This window comes from Schistocerca serialis, chromosome 11 (genome assembly GCF_023864345.2).
Source record: "Schistocerca serialis cubense isolate TAMUIC-IGC-003099 chromosome 11, iqSchSeri2.2, whole genome shotgun sequence".
NCBI classification, from domain to species: domain Eukaryota; kingdom Metazoa; phylum Arthropoda; class Insecta; order Orthoptera; family Acrididae; genus Schistocerca; species Schistocerca serialis.
In genome coordinates this window covers 176,302,204-176,324,549 of record NC_064648.1, presented here as the reverse complement: position 1 = coordinate 176,324,549, position 22,346 = coordinate 176,302,204, and the positions used below count along the sequence as shown (strand labels likewise).

The following is a 22,346-nucleotide window of genomic DNA, read 5'->3' as shown; positions in this document are numbered from 1 at the left end:
TTTGGGGAGCAAAATAACTGATGATGGTCGAAGTAGAGAGGATATAAAATGTAGACTGGCAATGGCAAGGAAATCATTTCTGAAGAAGGGAACAAGACATATCTGGTGTCTTATATCATTCCAACTGCATGCTCCCCACACCATTACAGAGCCTCCACCAGCTTGAACAGTTCCCTGCTGACATGCAGGGCCCACGCATTCATGAGATTGTTTACAAACTTGGACACGTCTATCCGCTCAATACAATTTGAAATGTGACACAGCTGATCAGGCAACATTTCTCCAGTAATGTCGGTGTTGACAGGTCCAGGTCATAAAGCTTTCTTTTGTGCTACCATCGAGGGTACAAGAGTGGGCCTCCAGCTCCGAATGTCTATATCAATGGTGTTTCGTGGAATGGTTCAAACACTGACATTTGTTGATGGCCAAGCACTTCTGCCGTATCAACCTTCGTCGTCGACGTTGTCGTTGTTTCCGTCATGCACCGTTATACCAAGAGAAAAGGCGCGTCGATCTTAGAGCATGAGATACGGTAACATTAGGTCATTGACAACACACAACGGTCACGGTAGCACCTGATTCCAGAATAGCTGTAGTAGTTAGGATCTACCAACTACCGCCTCTTTACCAGGTCCTCAAAACTTAACTCGTAACGAGATCCCTTCGAAGCAAATTGTCATAACGATCATCTATAAAGGCTTCGTACAACAATAAGAAATGTTACAGTTTATGGAATAATAATAGATATGACCAAACTGTGTTGTTTCTTCTGTTTTATTTAACGTAAGTTTGTTCACAGTTTTATTTCGCATTCACCACCCATTCACACTCTGATGTGGAGTATATGCGAGTGCCTGAACCCTAACTCCCAAGTTACATCGAAACCCTTTGATGAACAGTTTTGGTTGCTCAACACAAACAGTCAATGATAATGATACAGTATTTTGTAATTGACTCTTCTAATTTAGCCACCGCCTCCAAGAATGTTTGTTAGGCGTAAGACAATTACACCCTTTTCTCTCCGATCTGCAATTATTAAGACTTCGCGTAAAAGTTAACATTTTTCTGATAGTTTGGAGCCCGCTCTCCGCGATATAAAAAAAAGAAAAATAATGGTCCCAATACTGCGTCCCTCGTGAGATGGGTATAGATTTATCCCGGAATTGACCGCCCTGTAAGTGTACTCAATTTAATGACCACACTTCGCTATCTGCGATTTCATGTAACTGAATGTCCTTTCGTTACTCTGATTGTATACCGTAGTTATTTAAAACTCGCCCCTATATTTTTTCACTATGCACAATTAGCACTTCTTTACTTGTTTATTTCTAAGAGTAAACGAAAAAAATGACGCTGTATCATCGGCTTCGTCGATATAAAGCAAAACACCTCAATATGCCCAATTTTACCTCTTCTTATAGGATCGGCTACCTTACTCATTAATTTACTACATATTATTTCCAAATCTTAACAAATCGTGTGGCGTGCATTTTTAACAATAGCTTTACACTCGCCCAGCCTCTAATCGTGCAATATTATATATAAATATACAGATAGGACCGAAAGACTGATCTCTCTACCGTAACCAATGGAGGCAAATACGCTATTCAAGCTCCGTTACATCAATCTTGACTCGTATTGTTACACACTGAAATCTGCAGCAATTTGCAGAAGGGTCGCACTTCTGTCATGTTGAATGATACTCTTCAGTCGTCGTCGGTCCTGTTCTTGCGAGATCTTTTTCTGACCACAGCAATGTCAGAGGTCTGACGTTTTACCGAATCCCTGATATTCACGGTACACTCGTGAAACGGTCATATGGCAAAATCCCCATTTCATTGCTACCTCGTAGACGGTGTGTCCCGTCGCTCGTGCGTCGACTACGACACCACATTCGAGCCATTGTAGCAGCAGTGAATGATCTAAGAACTGCACCACACACTTGTTGCCTTATATAGGCTTTGCCAACTGCAGCGCCGTATTCTGCCTGTTTACATATCTCTGTATTTGAATACGCATGCCTGTACCATTTTGTTTCACGTCCGAATGTACATATGCAGAGTGAAGTGACAAATGAAAATTTGCACTAAGGACGGGATTCTAACATCGGTCTCTCGCTCACTAGGCAGGTGCGATAACCACTACACTACCTCAGCACAGTGCCTCGAGTACCATGTCGTTTTTGGAAACCCAGAATCTACTATGTAGGAATCAACATGGATTCCGGAAACAGCGATCGTGTGAGACCCAACTCGCTTTATTTGTTCATGAGACCCAGAAAATATTAGATACAGGCTCCCAGGTAGGTGCTATTTTTATTGACTTCCGGAAGGCGTTCGATACAGTTCCGCACTGTCGCCTGATAAACAAAGTAACAGCCTACGGAATATCAGACCCGCTGTGTGGCTGGATTGAAGAGTTTTTAGCAAACAGAACACAGCATGTTGTTCTCAATGGAGATCCGTCTACAGACGTTAATGTAACCTCTGGCGTGCCACAGGGGAGTGTTATGGGACCATTGCTTTTCACAATATATACAAATGACCTAGTAGACAGTGTCGGAAGTTCCGTGCGGCTTTTCGCGGATGATGCTGTAGTATACAGAGAAGTTGCAGCATTAGAAAATTGCAGCGAAATGCAGGAAGATCTGCAGCGGATAGGCACTTGGTGCAGGGAGTGGCAACTGACCCTTAACATAGACAAATGTAATGTATTGCAAATACATAGAAAGAAGGATCCTTTATTGTACGATTATATGATAGCGGAACAAACACTGGTAGCAGTTACTTCTGTAAAATATCTGGGAGTATGCGTGCGGAACGATTTGAAGTGGAATGATCATATAAAATTAATTGTTGGTAAGGTGGGTACCAGGTTGAAATTCATTGGGAGAGTCCTTACAAGGGAACCTCCCCATCGCACCCCCCTCAGATTTAGCTATAAGTTGGCACAGTGGATAGTCCTTGAAAAACTGAACACAGATCAATTGAGAAAACAGGAAGAAGTTGTGTAGAACTGTGAAAAAATAAGCAAAATATACAAACTGAGTAGTTCAAGGGAAGATAAGCAACAATAAGGACAATAGGAACGCAGGAGCGCCGTGGTCCCGTGGTTAGCGTGAGCAGCTGCGGAACGAAAGGTCGTAGGTTCAAATCTTCCATCAAGTGTAAATTTTAATTTTTTATTTTCAGTTTATGTGACAAACTCTTATGTTTTCATCACTTTTTTGGGAGTGATCATCACATCCACAAGAAAACCTAAATCGGGCAAGGTAGAAGAATCTTTTTACCCATTCGCCAAGTGTACAAGTTAGGTGGGTCGACAACATATTCCTGTCATGTGACGCACATGCCGTCACCAGTGTCATATAGAATATATCAGATGAGTTTTCCTGTGGAGGAATCGGTTGACCTATGACCTTACGATCAAATGTTTTCTGTTCCCATTGGAGAGGCACGTCCTTTCGTCTACTAATCGCACGGTTTTGCAGTGCGGTCGCAAAGCACAGACACTAAACTTATTACAGTGAACAGAGATGTCAATGAACGAACGGACAGATAATAACTATGCAAAAATAAAGAAAGTAAAATTTTCAGTCGAGGGAAGACTTGAACCAAGGATCTTTCGTTCAGCAGCTGCTCACGCTACCACGGGACCACGGCGCTTCTAAACACACTTCGTCCATGATGTTGCTTATGTGGCCCATGGACTACTCAGTTTGTATATTTTGCTTATTTTTTCACAGTTCCACACAACTTCTTCCTGTTTTCTCAATTGATCTGTGTTCAGTTTATCAAGGCCTATCCACTGTGCCAACTTATAACTAAATCTGAGGGGGGTGCGATGGGGAGGTTCCCTTGTTAGAAAATGTAGTCCATCAACAAAAGAGGTGGCTTACAAAACACTCGTTCGACCTATACTTGAGTATTGCTCATCAGTGTGGGATCCGTACCAGGTCGGCTTGGAGGAGGAGATAGAGAAGATCCAAAGAAGAGCGGCGCGTTTCGTCACAGGGTTATTTGGTAAGCGTGATAGCATTACGGAGATGTTTAGCAAACTCGAGTGGTAGACTCTGCAAGACAGGCGCTCTCCATCGCGGTGTAGCTCGCTGTCCAGGTTTCGAGAGGGTGCGTTTCTGGATGAGGTATCGAATATATTGCTTCCCCCCTACTTATACCTCCCGAGGAGATCACGAGTGTAAAATTAGAGAGATTCGAGCGCGCACGGAGGCTTTCCGGCAGTCATTCTTCCCGCGAACCATACGGGACTGGAACAGGAAAGGGAGGTAATGACAGTGGCACGTAAAGTGCCCTCCGCCACACACCGTTGGGTGGCTTGCGGAGTATAAATGTAGATGTAGATGTAGATGCCTTCGCACAACTGCAAGGACTTTCCTAGCACACTGAACAGACAAGTGCATACAGAGTTTGTTCCGCATACCTTAAGTGCTAACAAATTTTTATTCAGGGTTAGATAGAGCAGCAATCAGTCGTAGAATTGTTGTTGTTGTTGTGGTCTTCAGTCCTGAGACTGGTTTGATGCAGCTCTCCATGCTACCCTATCCTGTGCAAGTCTCTTCATCTCCCAGTACCTACTGCAACCTACATCCTTCTGAATCTGCTTAGTGTATTTATCGCTTAGTCTCCCTCTACGATTTTTACCCTCCACGCTGCCCTCCAGTACTAAACTGGTGATCCCTTGATGTCTCAGAACATGTCCTGCCAACCGGTCCCTTCTTCTTGTCAAGTTGTGCCACAAATTTCTCTTCTCCCCAATCCTATTCAATACTTCCTCATTAGTTATGTATCTACCCATCTAATCTTCAGCATTCTTCTGTAGCACCACATTTCAAAAGCTTCTATTCTCTTCTTGTCCAAACTACACTCCTGGAAATTGAAATAAGAACACCGTGAATTCATTGTCCCAGGAAGGGGAAACTTTATTGACACATTCCTGGGGTCAGCTACATCACATGATCACACTGACAGAACCACAGGCACATAGACACAGGCAACAGAGCATGCACAATGTCGGCACTAGTACAGTGTATATCCACCTTTCGCAGCAATGCAGGCTGCTATTCTCCCATGGAGACGATCGTAGAGATGCTGGATGTAGTCCTGTGGAACGGCTTGCCATGCCATTTCCACCTGGCGCCTCAGTTGGACCAGCGTTCGTGCTGGACGTGCAGACCGCGTGAGACGACGCTTCTTCCAGTCCCAAACATGCTCAATGGGGGACAGATCCGGAGATCTTGCTGGCCAGGGTAGTTGACTTACACCTTCTAGAGCACGTTGGGTTACACGGGATACATGCGGACGTGCATTGTCCTGTTGGAACAGCAAGTTCCCTTGCCGGTCTAGGAATGGTAGAACGATGGGTTCGATGACGGTTTGGATGTACCGTGCACTATTCAGTGTCCCCTCGACGATCACCAGTGGTGTACGGCCAGTGTAGGAGATCGCTCCCCACACCATGATGCCGGGTGTTGGCCCTGTGTGCCTCGGTCGTATGCAGTCCTGATTGTGGCGCTCACCTGCACGGCGCCAAACACGCATACGACCATCATTGGCACCAAGGCAGAAGCGACTCTCATCGCTGAAGACGATACGTCTCCATTCGTCCCTCCATTCACGCCTGTCGCGACACCACTGGAGGCGGGCTGCACGATGTTGGGGCGTGAGCGGAAGACGGCCTAACGGTGTGCGGGACCGTAGCTCAGCTTCATGGAGACGGTTGCGAATGGTCCTCGCCGATACCCCAGGAGCAACAGTGTCCCTAATTTGCTGGGAAGTGGCGGTGCGGTCCCCTACGGCACTGCGTAGGATCCTACGGTCTTGGCGTGCATCCGTGCGTCGCTGCGGTCCGGTCCCAGGTCGACGGGCACGTGCACCTTCCGCCGACCACTGGCGACAACATCGATGTACTGTGGAGGCCTCACGCCCCACGTGTTGAGCAATTCGGCGGTACGTCCACCCGGCCTCCCGCATGCCCACTATACGCCCTCGCTCAAAGTCCGTCAACTGCACATACGGTTCACGTCCACGCTGTCGCGGCATGCTACCAGTGTTAAAGACTGCGATGGAGCTCCGTATGCCACGGCAAACTGGCTGACACTGACGGCGGCGGTGCACAAATGCTGCGCAGCTAGCGCCATTCGACGGCCAACACCGCGGTTCCTGGTGTGTCCGCTGTGCCGTGCGTGTGATCATTGCTTGTACAGCCCTCTCGCAGTGTCCGGAGCAAGTATGGTGGGTCTGACACACCGGTGTCAATGTGTTCTTTTTTCCATTTCCAGGAGTGTATTTATCGTCCATGTTTCACTCCCATACATGGCTACACTCCATACAAATACTTTCAGAAACGACTTCCTGACATTCAAATCTACACTCGATGTTAACAAATTTCTCTTCTTCAGAAACACTTTCCTTGCCATTGCCAGTCTACATTTTATATCCTCTGTACTTCGACCATCATCAGTTATTTTGCTCCCCAAATAGCAAAACTCGTAGAATTAAGTTGCTTTAATATGACATTTATAGTCACACCGCACATCAGATTTCGACCTGTGTCAGGTCATTATCAATGCTAAAACAAACACAACAGTATATATTGCAATGTGATTCACAAAAGTTATAAGTCCATCACATCGTAGTGTTTTAATGTTAACATTACATACCAGTGCAGAATTGTAGCAGTTGTTCGTGCTCAAGTGAATGTTTACACAGTTCAACCATTACTGTCGTAAAATTATATGTTCGTTTCACAGTACACATTGGTTTTGCGTGTGGCGCCCTCTATGAGCTGCGCCTTAAGTTTACAGTTTTGACGACTTTTTTTTTTAATATTTATGTTGTATAGTAACTGAGTAGTAACATGAAATTATTACGTAAAATTACAATTCTTTTTCTCATGTCTGTAATGTGATAGATGTTTAAAATTACTATAGCACGTAACAGTGACAGATTACGCCTCATGAGCTAAAATTAATTATAAAACTTATATGGCTACGTTAAGTACGTTATAGGAAGTACTGCATATTTTGTCGTGTTGGGACCTGTCTTAACTTAATTAGTTGTTACTTGACTAAAGATGTAACGTGAACTTTATTTACAAAATGCACTTTGTTGGCACTAGTAGCGCTTGTAAGCATCATTTCAATATGCCTACGACTGATTGCTGCTCTATCTAACCCAATATAACCACAGTCGTTGCATGCACCCACCCACCCCATGGAGGGCAACCTGACGAATTTTTATTCAGTCTGCAAACAAACATCACAGATGTCTGAGACTTGAAAAGTTGTCTGGGACCATATGGTTTCATTTGACTATAGTACCTACACTCGGGTTTCAATCAGGAACTACCAATTTGTTCAATGCTGAAGTGCTGGACCGATACAGTCGGAGAGCCTCTGTAATGCTGTTCACATTTGAGGGGAATACTAAGTGGGCTGAGGCACACTAGGGCAGTCCGCGCAGCTCTGCAAATCCACTGTGCCAGGGTGGCGTAGCGGTCGGCGCATCTGCCTAGTCAGCAGGAGACACGGGTTCGAATCCCGGCCTAGCTACTAATTTCCATTTGTTACTTCAGTCTGCATATACAGGGTGGCCCATTGATAGTGACCGGGCCAAATATTTCACGAAATAAGCATCAAACAAAAAAACTACAAAGAACGAAACTCGTCTAGCTTGAAGGGGGGAAACCAGATGGCGCTATGGTTGGCCCGCTGCCATATGTCAAACCGGTATTAACTGCATTTTTTAAAATAGAAACCCTATTTTTTTTTACATATTCGTGTAGTGCATAAAGAAATATGAATGTTTTAGCTGGACAACTTTTCTCACTTTGTGATAGATGGCACTGTAGTAGTCACAGACGTAAATATGTGGTATGACGTAACATTCCGCCAGTGCGGACGGTATTTGCTTCGTGATACATTACCCGTTTTAAAATGGATCGTTTACCAATTGCGGAAAAGGTCGATATCATGTTGATGTACAGCTATTGCGATCAAAATGCCCAACGGGCGTGTGGTATGTATGCTGCTCGGTATCCTGGACGACGTCATCCAAGTGTCCGGACCGTTCGCCGGATAGTTAAGTTATTTAAGGAAACAGGAAGTGTTCAGCCACATGTGAAACGTCAACCATGACCTGCAACAAATGATGATGCCCAAGTAGGTGTTTTAGCTGCTGTCACGGCTAATCCGCACATCAGTAGCAGACAAATTGCGCGAGACTCTGGAATCTCACAAACGTCGGTGTTGAGAATGCTACATCAACATTGATTGCACCTGTACTATATTTCGATGCACCAGGAATTGCATGGCGACGACTTTGAACGTCGTGTACAGTTCTGCCACTGGGCACAAGAGAAATTACGGGACGATGACAGATTTTTTGCACGCGTTCTATTTAGCGACGGAGCGTCATTCACCAACAGCGGTAACGTAAACCGGCATAATATGCTCGATTGGGCAACGGAAAATCCACGATGGCAGCGACAAGTGGAACATCAGCGACCTTGGCGGGTTAATGTATGGTGCGTCATTATGGGAGGAAGGATAATTGGCCCCCATTTTATCGATGGCAGACTAAATGGTGCAGTGTATGCTGATTTCCTACCTAATGTTCTACCGATGTTACTACAAGATGTTTCAGTGCATGACAGAATGGCGATGTACTTCCAACATGATGGATGTCCGGCACATAGCTCGCATGCGGTTGAAACGGTACTGAATAGCATGTTTCATGACAGATGGATCGGTCGTCGAAGCACCATACCGTGGCCCGCACGTTCACCGGATCTAACGTCCCCGGATTTCGTTCTGTGGGGAAAGTTGAAGGATATTTGCTATTCTGATCGACTGACAACGCCTGACAACATGCGTCAGCGGATTGTCAATGCATGTGCGAACGCTACGGAAGGCGAACTACTCGCTGTTGAGAGGAATGTCGTTACAAGTATTGCCAAATGCATTGAGGTTGACGGACATAATTTTGAGTATTTATTTCATTAATGTGGTATTAACAGGAAATCATGCTGTAACAGCATGCGCTCTCAGAAATGATAAGTTGACAAAGGTACATGTATCACATTGGAACAACGTACCTACATTCTGCATTTTAATTTAAAAAACCTACCTGTTACCAAGGGTTCGTCTAAAATTGTGACCCATGTCTTTGTGACTATTACAGCGTCATCTGTCACAAAGCGAAAAAAGTGGTCCAACTAAAACATTCATATTTTTTACGTACTACACGAATACGTAATAAAAAAATGGGGGTTCCTATTTAGAAAAACGCAGTTGATATCTGTTTGACCTATGGCAGCGCCATCTAGCGGGCCAACCATAGCGCCACCTGGTTTCCCCCTTCAAGCTAGACGAGTTTCGTTCTTTGTAGTTTTTTCGTTTGACGCTTATTTCGCGAGATATTTGGCCCTGTCACGATCAATGGACCACCCTGGATACATCACAAATCTTTGAGAACTGAAAAGATTGCTGGAACCATAGAATTTCATTTGGTCTTAACCCTACGGAGTGAGAGAGTACAAAGAATTATAATGAATTTGAGATTAATAAAAATGTGAGATGACACACAGGTTTTGGAGAGTCCAGTCACATTATGAGGTACCGTGCAGTCCTCGTACCTGGTGCAGAGCGGATAGGACGGTCGCGTCTCGGGGCCGCCTACGGCAGCGCCGCCCGCGGTCTCCGGCAGCTGCCGGTATTCCGCCGGGCTCGTGTAGGGCGTGTGGTGTTGCCGGCGGCGGTGTTCGCGCCGGCCGAGGTGCGGATGCGTGGGCACCGCCACCGCGAGACCCCTGCAGGTCGGTCTCTTCACGTGCCGGCAGCAGAATTTCCCATTCTCGAACATCTCGCCACACTGCGGGTCTGCAAATGGCAAATGTAGGAACTGTACAGTGGGCAGGTAGTTTGACCGTACAGAGAGATACTCATCTCCGTTGAAACGTCTCTTAGCAAAAGACATACACTCCCGGAAATGGAAAAAAGAACACATTGACACCGGTGTGTCAGACCCACCATACTTGCTCCGGACACTGCGAGAGGGCTGTACAAGCAATGATCACACGCACGGCACAGCGGACACACCAGGAACCGCGGTGTTGGCCGTCGAATGGCGCTAGCTGCGCAGCATTTGTGCACCGCCGCCGTCAGTGTCAGCCAGTTTGCCGTGGCATACGGAGCTCCATCGCAGTCTTTAACACTGGTAGCATGCCGCGACAGCGTGGACGTGAACCGTATGTGCAGTTGACGGACTTTGAGCGAGGGCGTATAGTGGGCATGCGGGAGGCCGGGTGGACGTACCGCCGAATTGCTCAACACGTGGGGCGTGAGGTCTCCACAGTACATCGATGTTGTCGCCAGTGGTCGGCGGAAGGTGCACGTGCCCGTCGACCTGGGACCGGACCGCAGCGACGCACGGATGCACGCCAAGACCGTAGGATCCTACGCAGTGCCGTAGGGGACCGCACCGCCACTTCCCAGCAAATTAGGGACACTGTTGCTCCTGGGGTATCGGCAAGGACCATTCGCAACCGTCTCCATGAAGCTGGGCTACGGTCCCGCACACCGTTAGGCCGTCTTCCGCTCACGCCCCAACATCGTGCAGCCCGCCTCCAGTGGTGTCGCGACAGGCGTGAATGGAGGGACGAATGGAGACGTGTCGTCTTCAGCGATGAGAGTCGCTTCTGCCTTGGTGCCAATGATGGTCGTATGCGTGTTTGGCGCCGTGCAGGTGAGCGCCACAATCAGGACTGCATACGACCGAGGCACACAGGGCCAACACCCGGCATCATGGTGTGGGGAGCGATCTCCTACACTGGCCGTACACCACTGGTGATCGTCGAGGGGACACTGAATAGTGCACGGTACATCCAAACCGTCATCGAACCCATCGTTCTACCATTCCTAGACCGGCAAGGGAACTTGCTGTTCCAACAGGACAATGCACGTCCGCATGTATCCCGTGCCACCCAACGTGCTCTAGAAGGTGTAAGTCAACTACCCTGGCCAGCAAGATCTCCGGATCTGTCCCCCATTGAGCATGTTTGGGACTGGATGAAGAGTCGTCTTACGCGGTCTGCACGTCCAGCACGAACGCTGGTCCAACTGAGGCGCCAGGTGGAAATGGCATGGCAAGCCGTTCCACAGGACTACATCCAGCATCTCTACGATCGTCTCCATGGGAGAATAGCAGCCTGAATTGCTGCGAAAGGTGGATATACACTGTACTAGTGCCGACATTGTGCATGCTCTGTTGCCTGTGCCTATGTGCCTGTGGTTCTGTCAGTGTGATCATGTGATGTATCTGACCCCAGGAATGTGTCAATAAAGTTTCCCCTTCCTGGGACAATGAATTCACGGTGTTCTTATTTCAATTTCCAGGAGTGTATTATGAAATAAAGAGAAAACATTGTTTGTCATGTTTTGTTCTTGTATCAAATTTTGTTCTTTTTTTTTTTTTATTTATTTGAGATAATATCTGTGTCGGCGAGTACTGAAACCACCACAGACGATACTTATTAAATATCAAACAAAGATGAGAATGTGTGACTAGTATAAATAATACAGAACGAACATGAATTTCTCTGTCGTCTTCTTGGAGTTACGTGAGTAGGATAGCCTGTGACAGTATAGTGTATGCTAGCGTAGCATTCTTTCGTCAAGATTGAGAGACGTACGCCATTACGTACTCATTGTAAAGGTGTCTAATAATTAACATATTTAAATGTTTTGAATAGAGTTACTTAGTGAAACCTTGCATTATGATTTGTAATAAGCTTGCCTGGTATATTATCCCATCCCTTTAAGACATTTTCAGTTATTTAGATATTATTCGTGGTGCAGAGCTGCGCTACGAACGAACTAGCCGCTGCCGCGGCGCATTCAAACTACATTAAATGAAATCTATCATACCGCAAAGAAGCGGGAAGGTAATAGTGAAATAAAATTATTTCTTTCAGCTTTCGGACTTGCAGAGCAGAGCAGCAGATTTTATGATGTGTTTTGCAGGTTGACGCGGGCTGCTGATAATATATTACTAACAGTACAAAAAAGATAATTTACCTTCATAACATAAAAGAAATCTTGCTGTGCTTAGTTCTGGTCTGGCAAACCTTACAGTAAAAACGTCTTTTTCTCCGATAATAGTCTCATGTTCTTGTGCTAGTCGTGGTACTTATTGGTGTTTTACTGTTAACAAAAATCCACTGCAAAATTTTGATGTTGAACAATCATTGCGAACTGTAACATCAGTATTCATAACAAAGTAATTTTCATTAACCTTTTCGATAACTATAAAGTAGGGAAGATATGTTGAAATTTATAGTGAGTTACAGTAACGAAAAAATGTTCCTTTAATAGACAGCCAGATCCAGAAGAATAAGAACATAATATTTTTCTTTTTGTTGAAAATTAATGATCCCAAGAAAGTGACGGCACAGCGTCACTAAAAGGTATTTCGGGGCTCTTTTCGTAGTAACATATTTCATTTAATATACGAGTTGTTACGCGAGTAATAGTAAAACAAAGCAAGTAGTAAAAGAGCCAGCTAAGTGCAATGTAATATCTTGCAGGGCAGAGAAATAATATTGGTTTATCAGCCGAACTGTGGTGTTGTGTCATTGCAATGTTCCAATGTGTTTCCTGCTCACCATCTTCAGGCAGTTGAATGAAATGGACAGTGTCTTCAAAGTAGGATATAAGATGAACATCAACAAAAGCAAAACGAGGATATGGAATGTAGTCGAGTTAACTCGGGTGATGCTGAGGGAATTAGCCCGCATCTCGTGGTCGTGCGGTAGCGTTCTCGCTTCCCACGCGCGGGTTCCCGGGTTCGATTCCCGGCGGGGTCAGGGATTTTCTCTGCCTCGTGATGGCTGGGTGTTGTGTGCTGTCCTTAAGTTAGTTAGGTTTAAGTAGTTCTAAGTTCTAGGGGACTGATGACCATAGATGTTAAGTCCCATAGTGCTCAGAGCCATTTGAACCATTTTGAGGGAATTAGATTAGGAAATGAGACGCTTAAAGTAGTAAAGGAGTTTTGCTATTTGGGGAGCAAAATAACTGATGATGGTCGAAGTAGAGAGGATATAAAATGTAGACTGGCAACGGCAAGGAAAGCATTTCTGGAGAAGAGAAATTGGTTAACATCCAGTATTCATTTAAGAGTTAGGAAGCCGTTTCTGAAAGTATTTGTATGGAGTGTAGCCATGTATGGATGTGAAACGTGGATGATAAATAGTTTAGATAAGAAGAGAATAGAAGCTTTCGAAATGTAGTGCTACAGAAGAATGCCTGTTGTCTGGCGCTTTCTGGTAACTGCTCAACCGAACCTAAACACGCTCAAAGAACAGGATTTTTTCTTTTTTTTTTTTTCTTTATTGTGATTTTAACACCTTATACAAAGGCGGGCTGGCAGCAGCACAATACGCCGCTCTTCAGCCTTGAGTGTTACAACAAGTAGTACATAAAGGTGGCACAGAGTAGACAGTAATAACGGTGGGCAAAAAAAATGTAGACACTAAAAATCGAAAAAACATGTAGCCGTTCACGCTGGACGAGAAACATCACTAACACTGGGCGACACGATGCACAGAACATGGATGATGGCGACGGCACGTGAACGGTGGGGGCGTGACGGCGAACAACACTACACACAAACGAAGGCACACACACGAAACACTGACGGCGATGATCTCCGGCGCGCGAATGTTCACTGAGCGTGTACGAGTCCGGGGACCTGCCAAGAGAGGAGGTGGAGGAGGAGGAATGGGAAGGGGAATGGGAGAGGGGGGAGCAGAGATGCCATGGGCAAAGGAGAGAGGGGGAGGAAGGAAGGGGGAGGGGAAGCCCGGTGGAGAGGGGAGGAGGGAGGGGGGAAAGGAAAGAGGAGGGAAGGGAAGGGAGGGAGGGAGGGTGCCTAAAGGAGAGGACACAGGAGGTGGGGGGGAGGATCAAATTTGATAAGAGGGGTAGATGGAGGGGACAAGGACATCATCAGGGAGGGGGAGCTGGCGGAAGCCACCTTGGGAGAGGGTAAGGAGGGTGGAGAGATGGAGACCGGGTGGGACGTGGGAATACAGGCGCGGCAGTGGGCGGGGGTGGGAGAGGATCGGGGACACGAGCGGGTGAGGAGGATCAAGTTTACGGGAGGTGTACAGGATCCGTATCCTTTCAAGGAAAAGGAGGAGGTGGGGGAAGGGGATGAGATCATACAGGATCCGCATGGGGGAGGGGAAACGGATGCGATAGGCAAGGCGGAGAGCATGGCGTTCAAGGATTTGGAGGGATTTATAGAAGGTAGGGGGGGCGGAGATCCAGGCTGGATGGGCGTAACAAAGGATAGGGCGGATGAGGGATTTATAGGTGTGGAGGATTGTGGAGGGGTCCAGACCCCACGTGCGGCCGGAAAGGAGCTTGAGGAGACGGAGTCGGGAATGTGCCTTGGCTTGGATTGTCTGGAGATGGGGAGTCCAGGAGAGGCGACGGTGCCAAAGAACAGGACTTCCAGAAAATGTTTGACCAGTGGCAGAAGCACCGTGCGGGTGGGAACTACCACGAGGCTGATGGTCACCGTTGGTCCAAAGGTACGGCATTCGACAGATGGCAGCACCAGTCCTGAAAATTTTGGATAGCACCTCGTGCGTAGGTGTAGAACATTCAATTTTCTGCCAGTGACGAGTGTAGGGAAAGGGAAGGAGACGGTGTCGAGTGCAGCCAGTGCATCGCTGGCGGCGGGACCCACCGAGCGTCCAGTAGTTGCAGTACTTGCCACTGGCGTCGCCACGCTCCCGTCGCACTTTGACGAAGCACTTGCCAGACCACAGGCAGCAGCGTATCGAGTTCTGCCAGATCTTCTTGTTGCGTCTGAAGTAGGGGAAGCGGCTCACGAGGTAGGTGAAGATTTCCCACAGCGTCAGTCTCCTGCCGGACAAACAAAATCACACGTCACAATCTGGATCGTCCAAAGGACACCTCGAACTGAATGTAGCGGGACTTTGACTTTCGCCGCGCTACACTCGTTCCCTCGGACATAAATTACAACGTCGCAGCGGTACGAGCGCTCGACGGCACAGAAAATATATAAGAAAATAGAAGTACTAAAATTGTAACTCTATTTGTTTTCTACCCATCTTTTCGTCTCTGGAGAGCGGAAGCTTAACTTACTTATCAGCTAGTCTCGGTCGGATTAAGACGAAAAAACTTATTAATGTGCAGACGTATTGTGCAAGTTTGTGTGAAATTTGGAGGATGTGAAGCAGCAACATAAAATACATTGCATTTAATATCAAGACGATTTTGATTTGTATAAATTAGCGATTCCTGGACGGTTGAAAGATTTCGGAGCAGCTACTACTTTTCACGCAGAAATGAAGGAGGAGATTTTTCAAGACCTGGACGCCGCACGAAAGAAGACATGTTAACTTGGTAATGAATGTACTCTTATCTACGCCATTTCCTCCTGTTAATCACATTTTGTTATTCTCTGTTCTCTTTCAAATAATTTTTGTAGTGCAAATTGGTTTGACTTTTGCTCAGAAACGCCACAAGGACCACCGCCAACAATAGCTTTTCCGAATCACGAAGTCCGATAACTTTTCTGTAATACGAAGTCCGATTTGCATTTCATTTTTTCCCTTTTTCATGCTCATTAACGATTTTAAAAACCCCTTTTTATTCACCATTTCTTCCCACATTTTCAATCTTTCCTTTTCTTCTCTTCTCTTTTTCTTTTTTACTAACCACTACATGAAACCAGGAGCAGAGGGCACCTGTCCTGCACTTATGCTATGTGTGCCAGAGAATTCCCTGTACCCCTCTTGATGTTAGACAGCTGGGGAAATAAATACAGGGTGACACAGAATAACGGGAGTGTTTGAACTGAGCAGTGGCAATCACGGGCAGGTAGCAACACCTAGGTTCGTGACTGTTAGTTAGTAAACAGTCTGCCATTTCAGCAACCGTGGATCAGTGGAACGGACAACAGCTTGAGTTAGCCTTAAAATGTTTTACAAAAACAATGATAGTTTGGTAGCGGCACACAGAGCGTTTTGACGGTTTTATAATTTAGGACGTCACGATGCTGTTGTAACGCCAGAAATGCATATCCTCCTATTTCCATCTATTGAACGATATGTGTGTGTGTGTGCGCGCGCGAGTGTATACCCATACTTTTTTCCCCCTAAGGTAAGTCTTTCCGCTCCCGGGATTGGAATGACTCCTTACCCTCTCCCTTAAAACCCACTTCCTTTCGTCTTTCCCTCTCCTTCCCTCTTTCCTGACGAAACAACCGTTTGTTGCGAAAGCTAGAATTTTGTGTGTATGTTTGTGTTTATATCGACCTGCCAGCGCTTTCGTTCGGTAAGTCAAATCATCTTTGTTTATATATATATATATATAAAAACAAAGATGATGTGACTTACCAAATGAAAGTGCTGGCAGGTCGACAGACACACAAGCAAACACAAACATACACACAAAATTCAAGCTTTCGCAACAAACTGTTGCCTCATCAGGAAAGAGGGAAGGAGAGGGAAAGACGAAAGGATGTGGGTTTTAAGGGAGAGGGTAAACAGTCATTCCAATCCCGGGAGCAGGAAGACTTACCTTAGGGGGAAAAAAGGACGGGTATACACTCGCGCACACACACACACACACACACACACACATATCCATCCACACATATCCATCCACACATATACAGACACAAGCAGACATATTTAAAGACAAAGAGTTTGGGGGATCTCTGCCCAAACTCTTTGTCTTTAAATATGTCTGCTTGTGTCTGTATATGTGTGGATGGATATGTGTGTGTGTGTGTGTGTGTGTGTGTGTGTGTGTGTGTGTGTGTGTGTACCCGTCCTTTTTTTCCCCCTAAGGTAAGTCTTTCCGCTCCCGGGATTGGAATGACTCCTTACCCTCTCCCTTAAAACCCACATCCTTTCGTCTTTCCCTCTCCTTCCCTCCTTTCTGATGAGGCAACAGTTTGTTGCGAAAGCTTGAATTTTGTGTGTATGTTTGTGTTTGTTTGTGTGTCTGTCGACCTGCCAGCACTTTCATTTGGTAAGTCACATCATCTTTGTTTTTATATATATTTTTCCTACGTGGAATGTTTCCCTCTATTATATATATATATATATATATATATATATATATATATATATATATATGCATTTATGTCGATGTACAATTGATTTGTTTTGTAAATATTATTTGTATTTTTACGCTGGGTCTGGCCTAGGGAAAACTATGCTATCGAACCATTACATCGATAGGTCGTGTGGAGAAGCAAACTGTTTAGGATCTTTGGTAGTGTTAACTCTGCCGCGTGGAGTGCGGGCAGAGAGAGAGAGAGAGAGAGAGAGAGAGAGAGAGAGAGAGAGAGAGAGTCTAGCTGGAGTAGGTCGGTGGAGCAGGTGTGTTGTGTGACGCTCCCGCGAGTTGCCGCGCTTTCAGGGTTTGGCAGCATGTAATTGCGCTCGACTTGCTATGATAGTTTCTGACACGGTGTCGCGGACGGGAAGCATTAGCTGGCGCACATCGAGAGCCCGTTTCGCCTGGTGACCGTGTCGAGAAGAAGGCGCGCCAACATCCAGCTTCTGCAACAGCGACGGCCGACAATGAGTGGCTGTCGCCACCTCCTCGATCGACGACTTCAAACCTTCAACCAACCAACAAGGTAGACTGGTAGCATGTAAAGTGTTAGAACTGTATGGCAGACCTCAGCTTTTCAAACTGTTGCATCACAAAAATACAGCAACTTAGCATGAACATTTGTTGCTCATTGTCCCAATTGCATTACCAAGCAGGGCCCCTTCCTTTTCTGGAATAAACCCGAGTGTCGTTGAAATTCATACGCCAGCATTAAAGTAATATCATTCCATTTCACTGCTTTAATTTCAAACTTCAGTTAAGGTATTCATAGCTGGCTACAATATTTAGATTACACGAGCACAAATTAAGAGTGCGAGTTTTGTTACCGTATTTTAGCTTACCTGTGACTGCAGCTCAGCTTGGTACGTACTAAATTTTACTATTGTTAATAGTTCAGAATCATTTAATTCAAGTTCAAAGTTAAATCTCTTGTTTCTAAATTGCGTAGATTCAAGTAGCTTTTGAAATGATTGTTGAGGTATCCCAAGACTAACCTTATTTTATTGAATTTCGTAGTGCTTCAGAAACAAAGTTCACTATTAATTTCAGTCACTAAATTAACTTTCAATTTTCCGGTTTTATTAATTCTTTTGCTAAATTAAGTCAGAGTGTAGCGAAATTTATTACTTCTGACGAACATTCAGTTTTCACACGACACATGTCAACCTTCAGTTGCCACGCTTTTAGTGCTAATTATATGTGCATTAATCTTTCATTTTCAGCTATTATAGAAGTTGTCCATAGGACTAGCGACTTTAATTTTTCCCAAATCTCAAATATCTAATTAATGCCATTTAATTGTTAAAGTAACGACCGCAATTTACTTTCTTTATTAATTTCACCCTTTTCTCAAAAATTAATTTCCACCAATTTCATTTACATTTTTCCGTTCATTTAGATGTAACCCTTTCCTCCCTCTTTACCGACAAATTAACTTCGGTGACGATTGGTTTTCCCAAATTTCCATTAGGTGCACGCGGTTTAATTTTTTCACTGTCATTAAGGTCGATAAGTGAGGAGGAAGTTACACTGTCCTGTCGAAAAACAGGTAAAAATGTTGGATTAATAACTTTGAAGAGACTGGATCTGCCCTCAAGAAGAAACCAACACGACGACTGAGAAATCTGCCTTCTCTAGCAAACATTGATGTTGTACGCGAGTCTGTCTTACGGAGCCCATGGCGTTCAATTTGTAAGCAAGCAGCACTGGTTGGATTGTCCCAGGAGGGTTTCGCAGAATTCTTCGTCTAAATTTAAAATTTCATACGCACAAACTACAGGTGGTGCAACAACTGAAGGACAACAATTGTTGGTTACGATTATAATTCTGTAAACAAATAACAAAAATAAACAATGACGATGAATTTCCACACAAGCTGTGGACGTCAGATGAGGCACATTTTCATCTCACAGGTTATGTGAATAAAGATAACCACCGTTACCGGGCAAACACAAATCCTAACGATGTCAATGAGCGCCCTTTACACGCTAGTAAAGTGACAGTACGGTGCGGTGTTTCATCACACGGTATTATCGGGCCGTATTTTTTTTTGCAAATGAACAGGGAAACACAACAGCTATCAATCACGATCGTTACATGGAGATGTTAAGAACTTTCGTGACATCTGCATTGAACAACTTTCCAAACATTCAAGAAGCCTGGTGTGACTTCCCCTTCTCTCTTTGCTCCGTTTCCTTTGCTGATCTTTCCTCTTCTTTCTTCCTTCCTTCTTCGTACTGCAGCTGTATCTTGGGGTTTTCAGTACAGAAATGTAGTGAGAAGGGGACACGTGTGTGGTGGTTCACGACATCTTAGTGCTGTGAGGGAGCATCACTCGTGACTCTGGTTTGACAAGACTGATGACTGAAGTACGAACATTTCTCAAAAGAAAAACACGTATGTGCTCTCTTTTCTTTTAAAACCATGAATAGTAGCGTAGTTAGTACTATCTATCTTTATACTAAACTAAATGAGCACAACACCACTGATGAAGTTTCAACCTCGAAAGAAGTTTGTTGTTGTTGTTGTTGTGGTCTTCAGTCCTGAGAGTGGTTTGATGCAGCTCTCCATGCTACTCTATCCTGTGCAAGCTTCTTCATCTCCCAGTACCTACTGCAACCTACATCCTTCTGAATCTGCTTAGTGTACTCATCTCTTGGTCTCCCTCTACCATTTTGACCCTCCACGCTGCCCTCCAATGCTAAATTTGTGATCCCTTGATGCCTCAGAACATGTCCTACCAACCAATCCCTTCTTCTAGTCAAGTTGTGCCACAAACTTCTCTTCTCCCCAATCCTATTCAATACCTCCTCATTAGTTACGTGATCTACCCACCTTATCCTCAGCATTCTTCTGTAGCACCACATTTCGAAAGCTTCTATTCTCTTCTTGTCCAAACTATTTATCGTCCATGTTTCACTTCCATACATGGCTACACTCCATACAAATACTTTCAGAAACGACTTCCTGACACTTAAATCTATACTCCATGTTAACAAATTTCTCTTCTTCAGAAACGATTTCCTTGCCATTGCCAGTCTACATTTTATATCCTCTCTACTTTGACCATCATCAGTTATTTTACTCCCTAAATAGCAAAACTCCTTTACTACTTTAAGTGTCTCATTTCCTAATCTAATTCCCTCAGCATCACCCGATTTAATTTGACTACATTCCATTATCCTTGTTTTGCTTTTGTTGATGTTCATCTTATATCCTCCTTTCAAGACACTGTTCATTCCGTTCAACTGCTCTTCCAAGTCCTTTGCTGTCTCTGACAGAATTACAATGTCATCGGCGAACCTCAAAGTTTTTACTTCTTCTCCATGAATTTTAATAGCTACTCCAAATTTTTCTTTTGTTTCCTTTACTGCTTGCTCAATATACAGATTGAATATCATCGGTAAGAGGCTACAACCCTGTCTCACTCCTTTCCCAACCACTGCTTCCCTTTCGTGCCCTCGACTCTTATAACTGACATCTGGTTTCTGTACAAATTGTAAATAGCCTTTCGCTCCCTGTATTTTACCCCTGCCACCTTCAGAATTTGAAAGAGAGTATTCCAGTCAACATTGTCAAAAGCTTTCTCTAAGTCTACAAATGCTAGAAACGTAGGTTTGCCTTTTCTTAATCTTTCTTCTAAGATAAGTTGTAAGGTTAGTATTGCCTCACGTGTTCCAACATTTCTATGGAATCCAAACTGATCTTCCCCGAGGTCCGCTTCTACCAGTTTTTCCATTCGTCTGTACGAAAGAAGTTTATAAATACCAATTGGCTGAAATTAAAAAAAAAAAATCTCATCCAATCCAGAAGTCACTCACACTTAGAGTAATTAGCTTCTGATGTGTGTGTAGTGGTCATTGATACTTAAAAGATCATTTCAGTAATTCTATCACTGTCTGTTTATGAGTTGCTAAGCAACGTATCAACAAGCCGACTATGCAATGATTAAAATTTGTCGTATCCCGACAGTAAATAGCTTCTCGCTTGCTTTAAGCATCGAGGCGATTCCTATGCTGCTCATGTAAGTCTTTGATAGTTATTATCAAGCTAATGTCCGTAAATTGCAGTTAATGTTACCGAATCACACACGCGACGATACCGCCTGATATCCAGCCGCATATCTTAAACTCCACGCCGGTATTTGAGGATTCGCATGTGAGTTTTTTGCACCAATGTCGGGCCGTAGTTTCCTAGAATAATTTTTAAATCAACTGAGCGTTGTAAACGAACAATTCTATGCCCATTCCTGAAAGTTACAGCAGATCCGCACTCGACGACTACTCTATCGCGCATTCAACCAACGTGGAAGTGGTTTATTTATTTATTAATTTATTTTACAAAGAGAAAACATATCATGCATAATGCAACAAGGTTATTTGCTATGTCAAAACATATTTATATCTATCTCATTAAAACTCATTACCTACTAAATTTTGTACATAATTAAATTCTTTACTCCGTAAACAATCAATAAAATTTAGAAATGAATAGCACGTATAAAAAGAAAAATCTCAAGTTGATATGACGTCATGGGTGACTACTGGTTTCGACTCCCCTACACTCACGTGATGCAAAGTAGATCCGACTATATAGGACATACTCATGTAATGTTATACTGGTTTCACAGGTCAGAGAGACATCACACACCGCGCAGCAATCAATGGCATATGTGCGACAATTGTTTGGCAACCCTGTGATCTCATGATTTGGTAACATTCCCTGGCCACCTAGATTGCCAGATTTATTCATTTGTGACTTTTTCTTGTGGGGGCTACCTCAAGAGCAAAGTCTACACGACTCAATCGAGAAGCCCGGATGAGTTAAAACAGAGATTTTGGGACGCAATTCGCAGTATCCCAGACGAGATGTTGCAGCGGTCAATGAGGAATCTCAACAGCAGTTTCCACGAATGTATATTAATAATTTTTACTTATGGACCGTCTGACAGCAACTGAATAAAACACAATTTTAGTGCCATACGCGTTTCGCCTTTATTTTCTGCAAGGCATCATCAGTGGCCTGGAATATGTACATATGTTAGCTATTTTATTTACATTTTTGTCATTGTGCCTATAGGTTATAAACAGTTCTAGTGGTTGGTATTTCCTATTAAGTAGTAATGTTTTGAACTGTACTTACAGGTTGCGTGGACAATTTCCTACAT

At 44.5% G+C, this 22,346-nt stretch overlaps 1 protein-coding gene across 1 annotated transcript in view; it reads right to left on the bottom strand.

The window, feature by feature from the left end:
• Nucleotides 1–22,346, bottom strand: part of LOC126426616 (uncharacterized) — a 129,980-nt gene that overhangs the window by 63,335 nt on the left and 44,299 nt on the right. The window contains exons 3-4 of the mRNA XM_050088506.1: nucleotides 14,772–14,950; nucleotides 9,655–9,898 (exon numbers count right to left, since the gene is read on the bottom strand). Coding sequence (XP_049944463.1) covers nucleotides 9,655–9,898; nucleotides 14,772–14,950 — 423 coding nt within the window. The remainder of the gene's footprint in view (nucleotides 1–9,654; nucleotides 9,899–14,771; nucleotides 14,951–22,346) is intronic.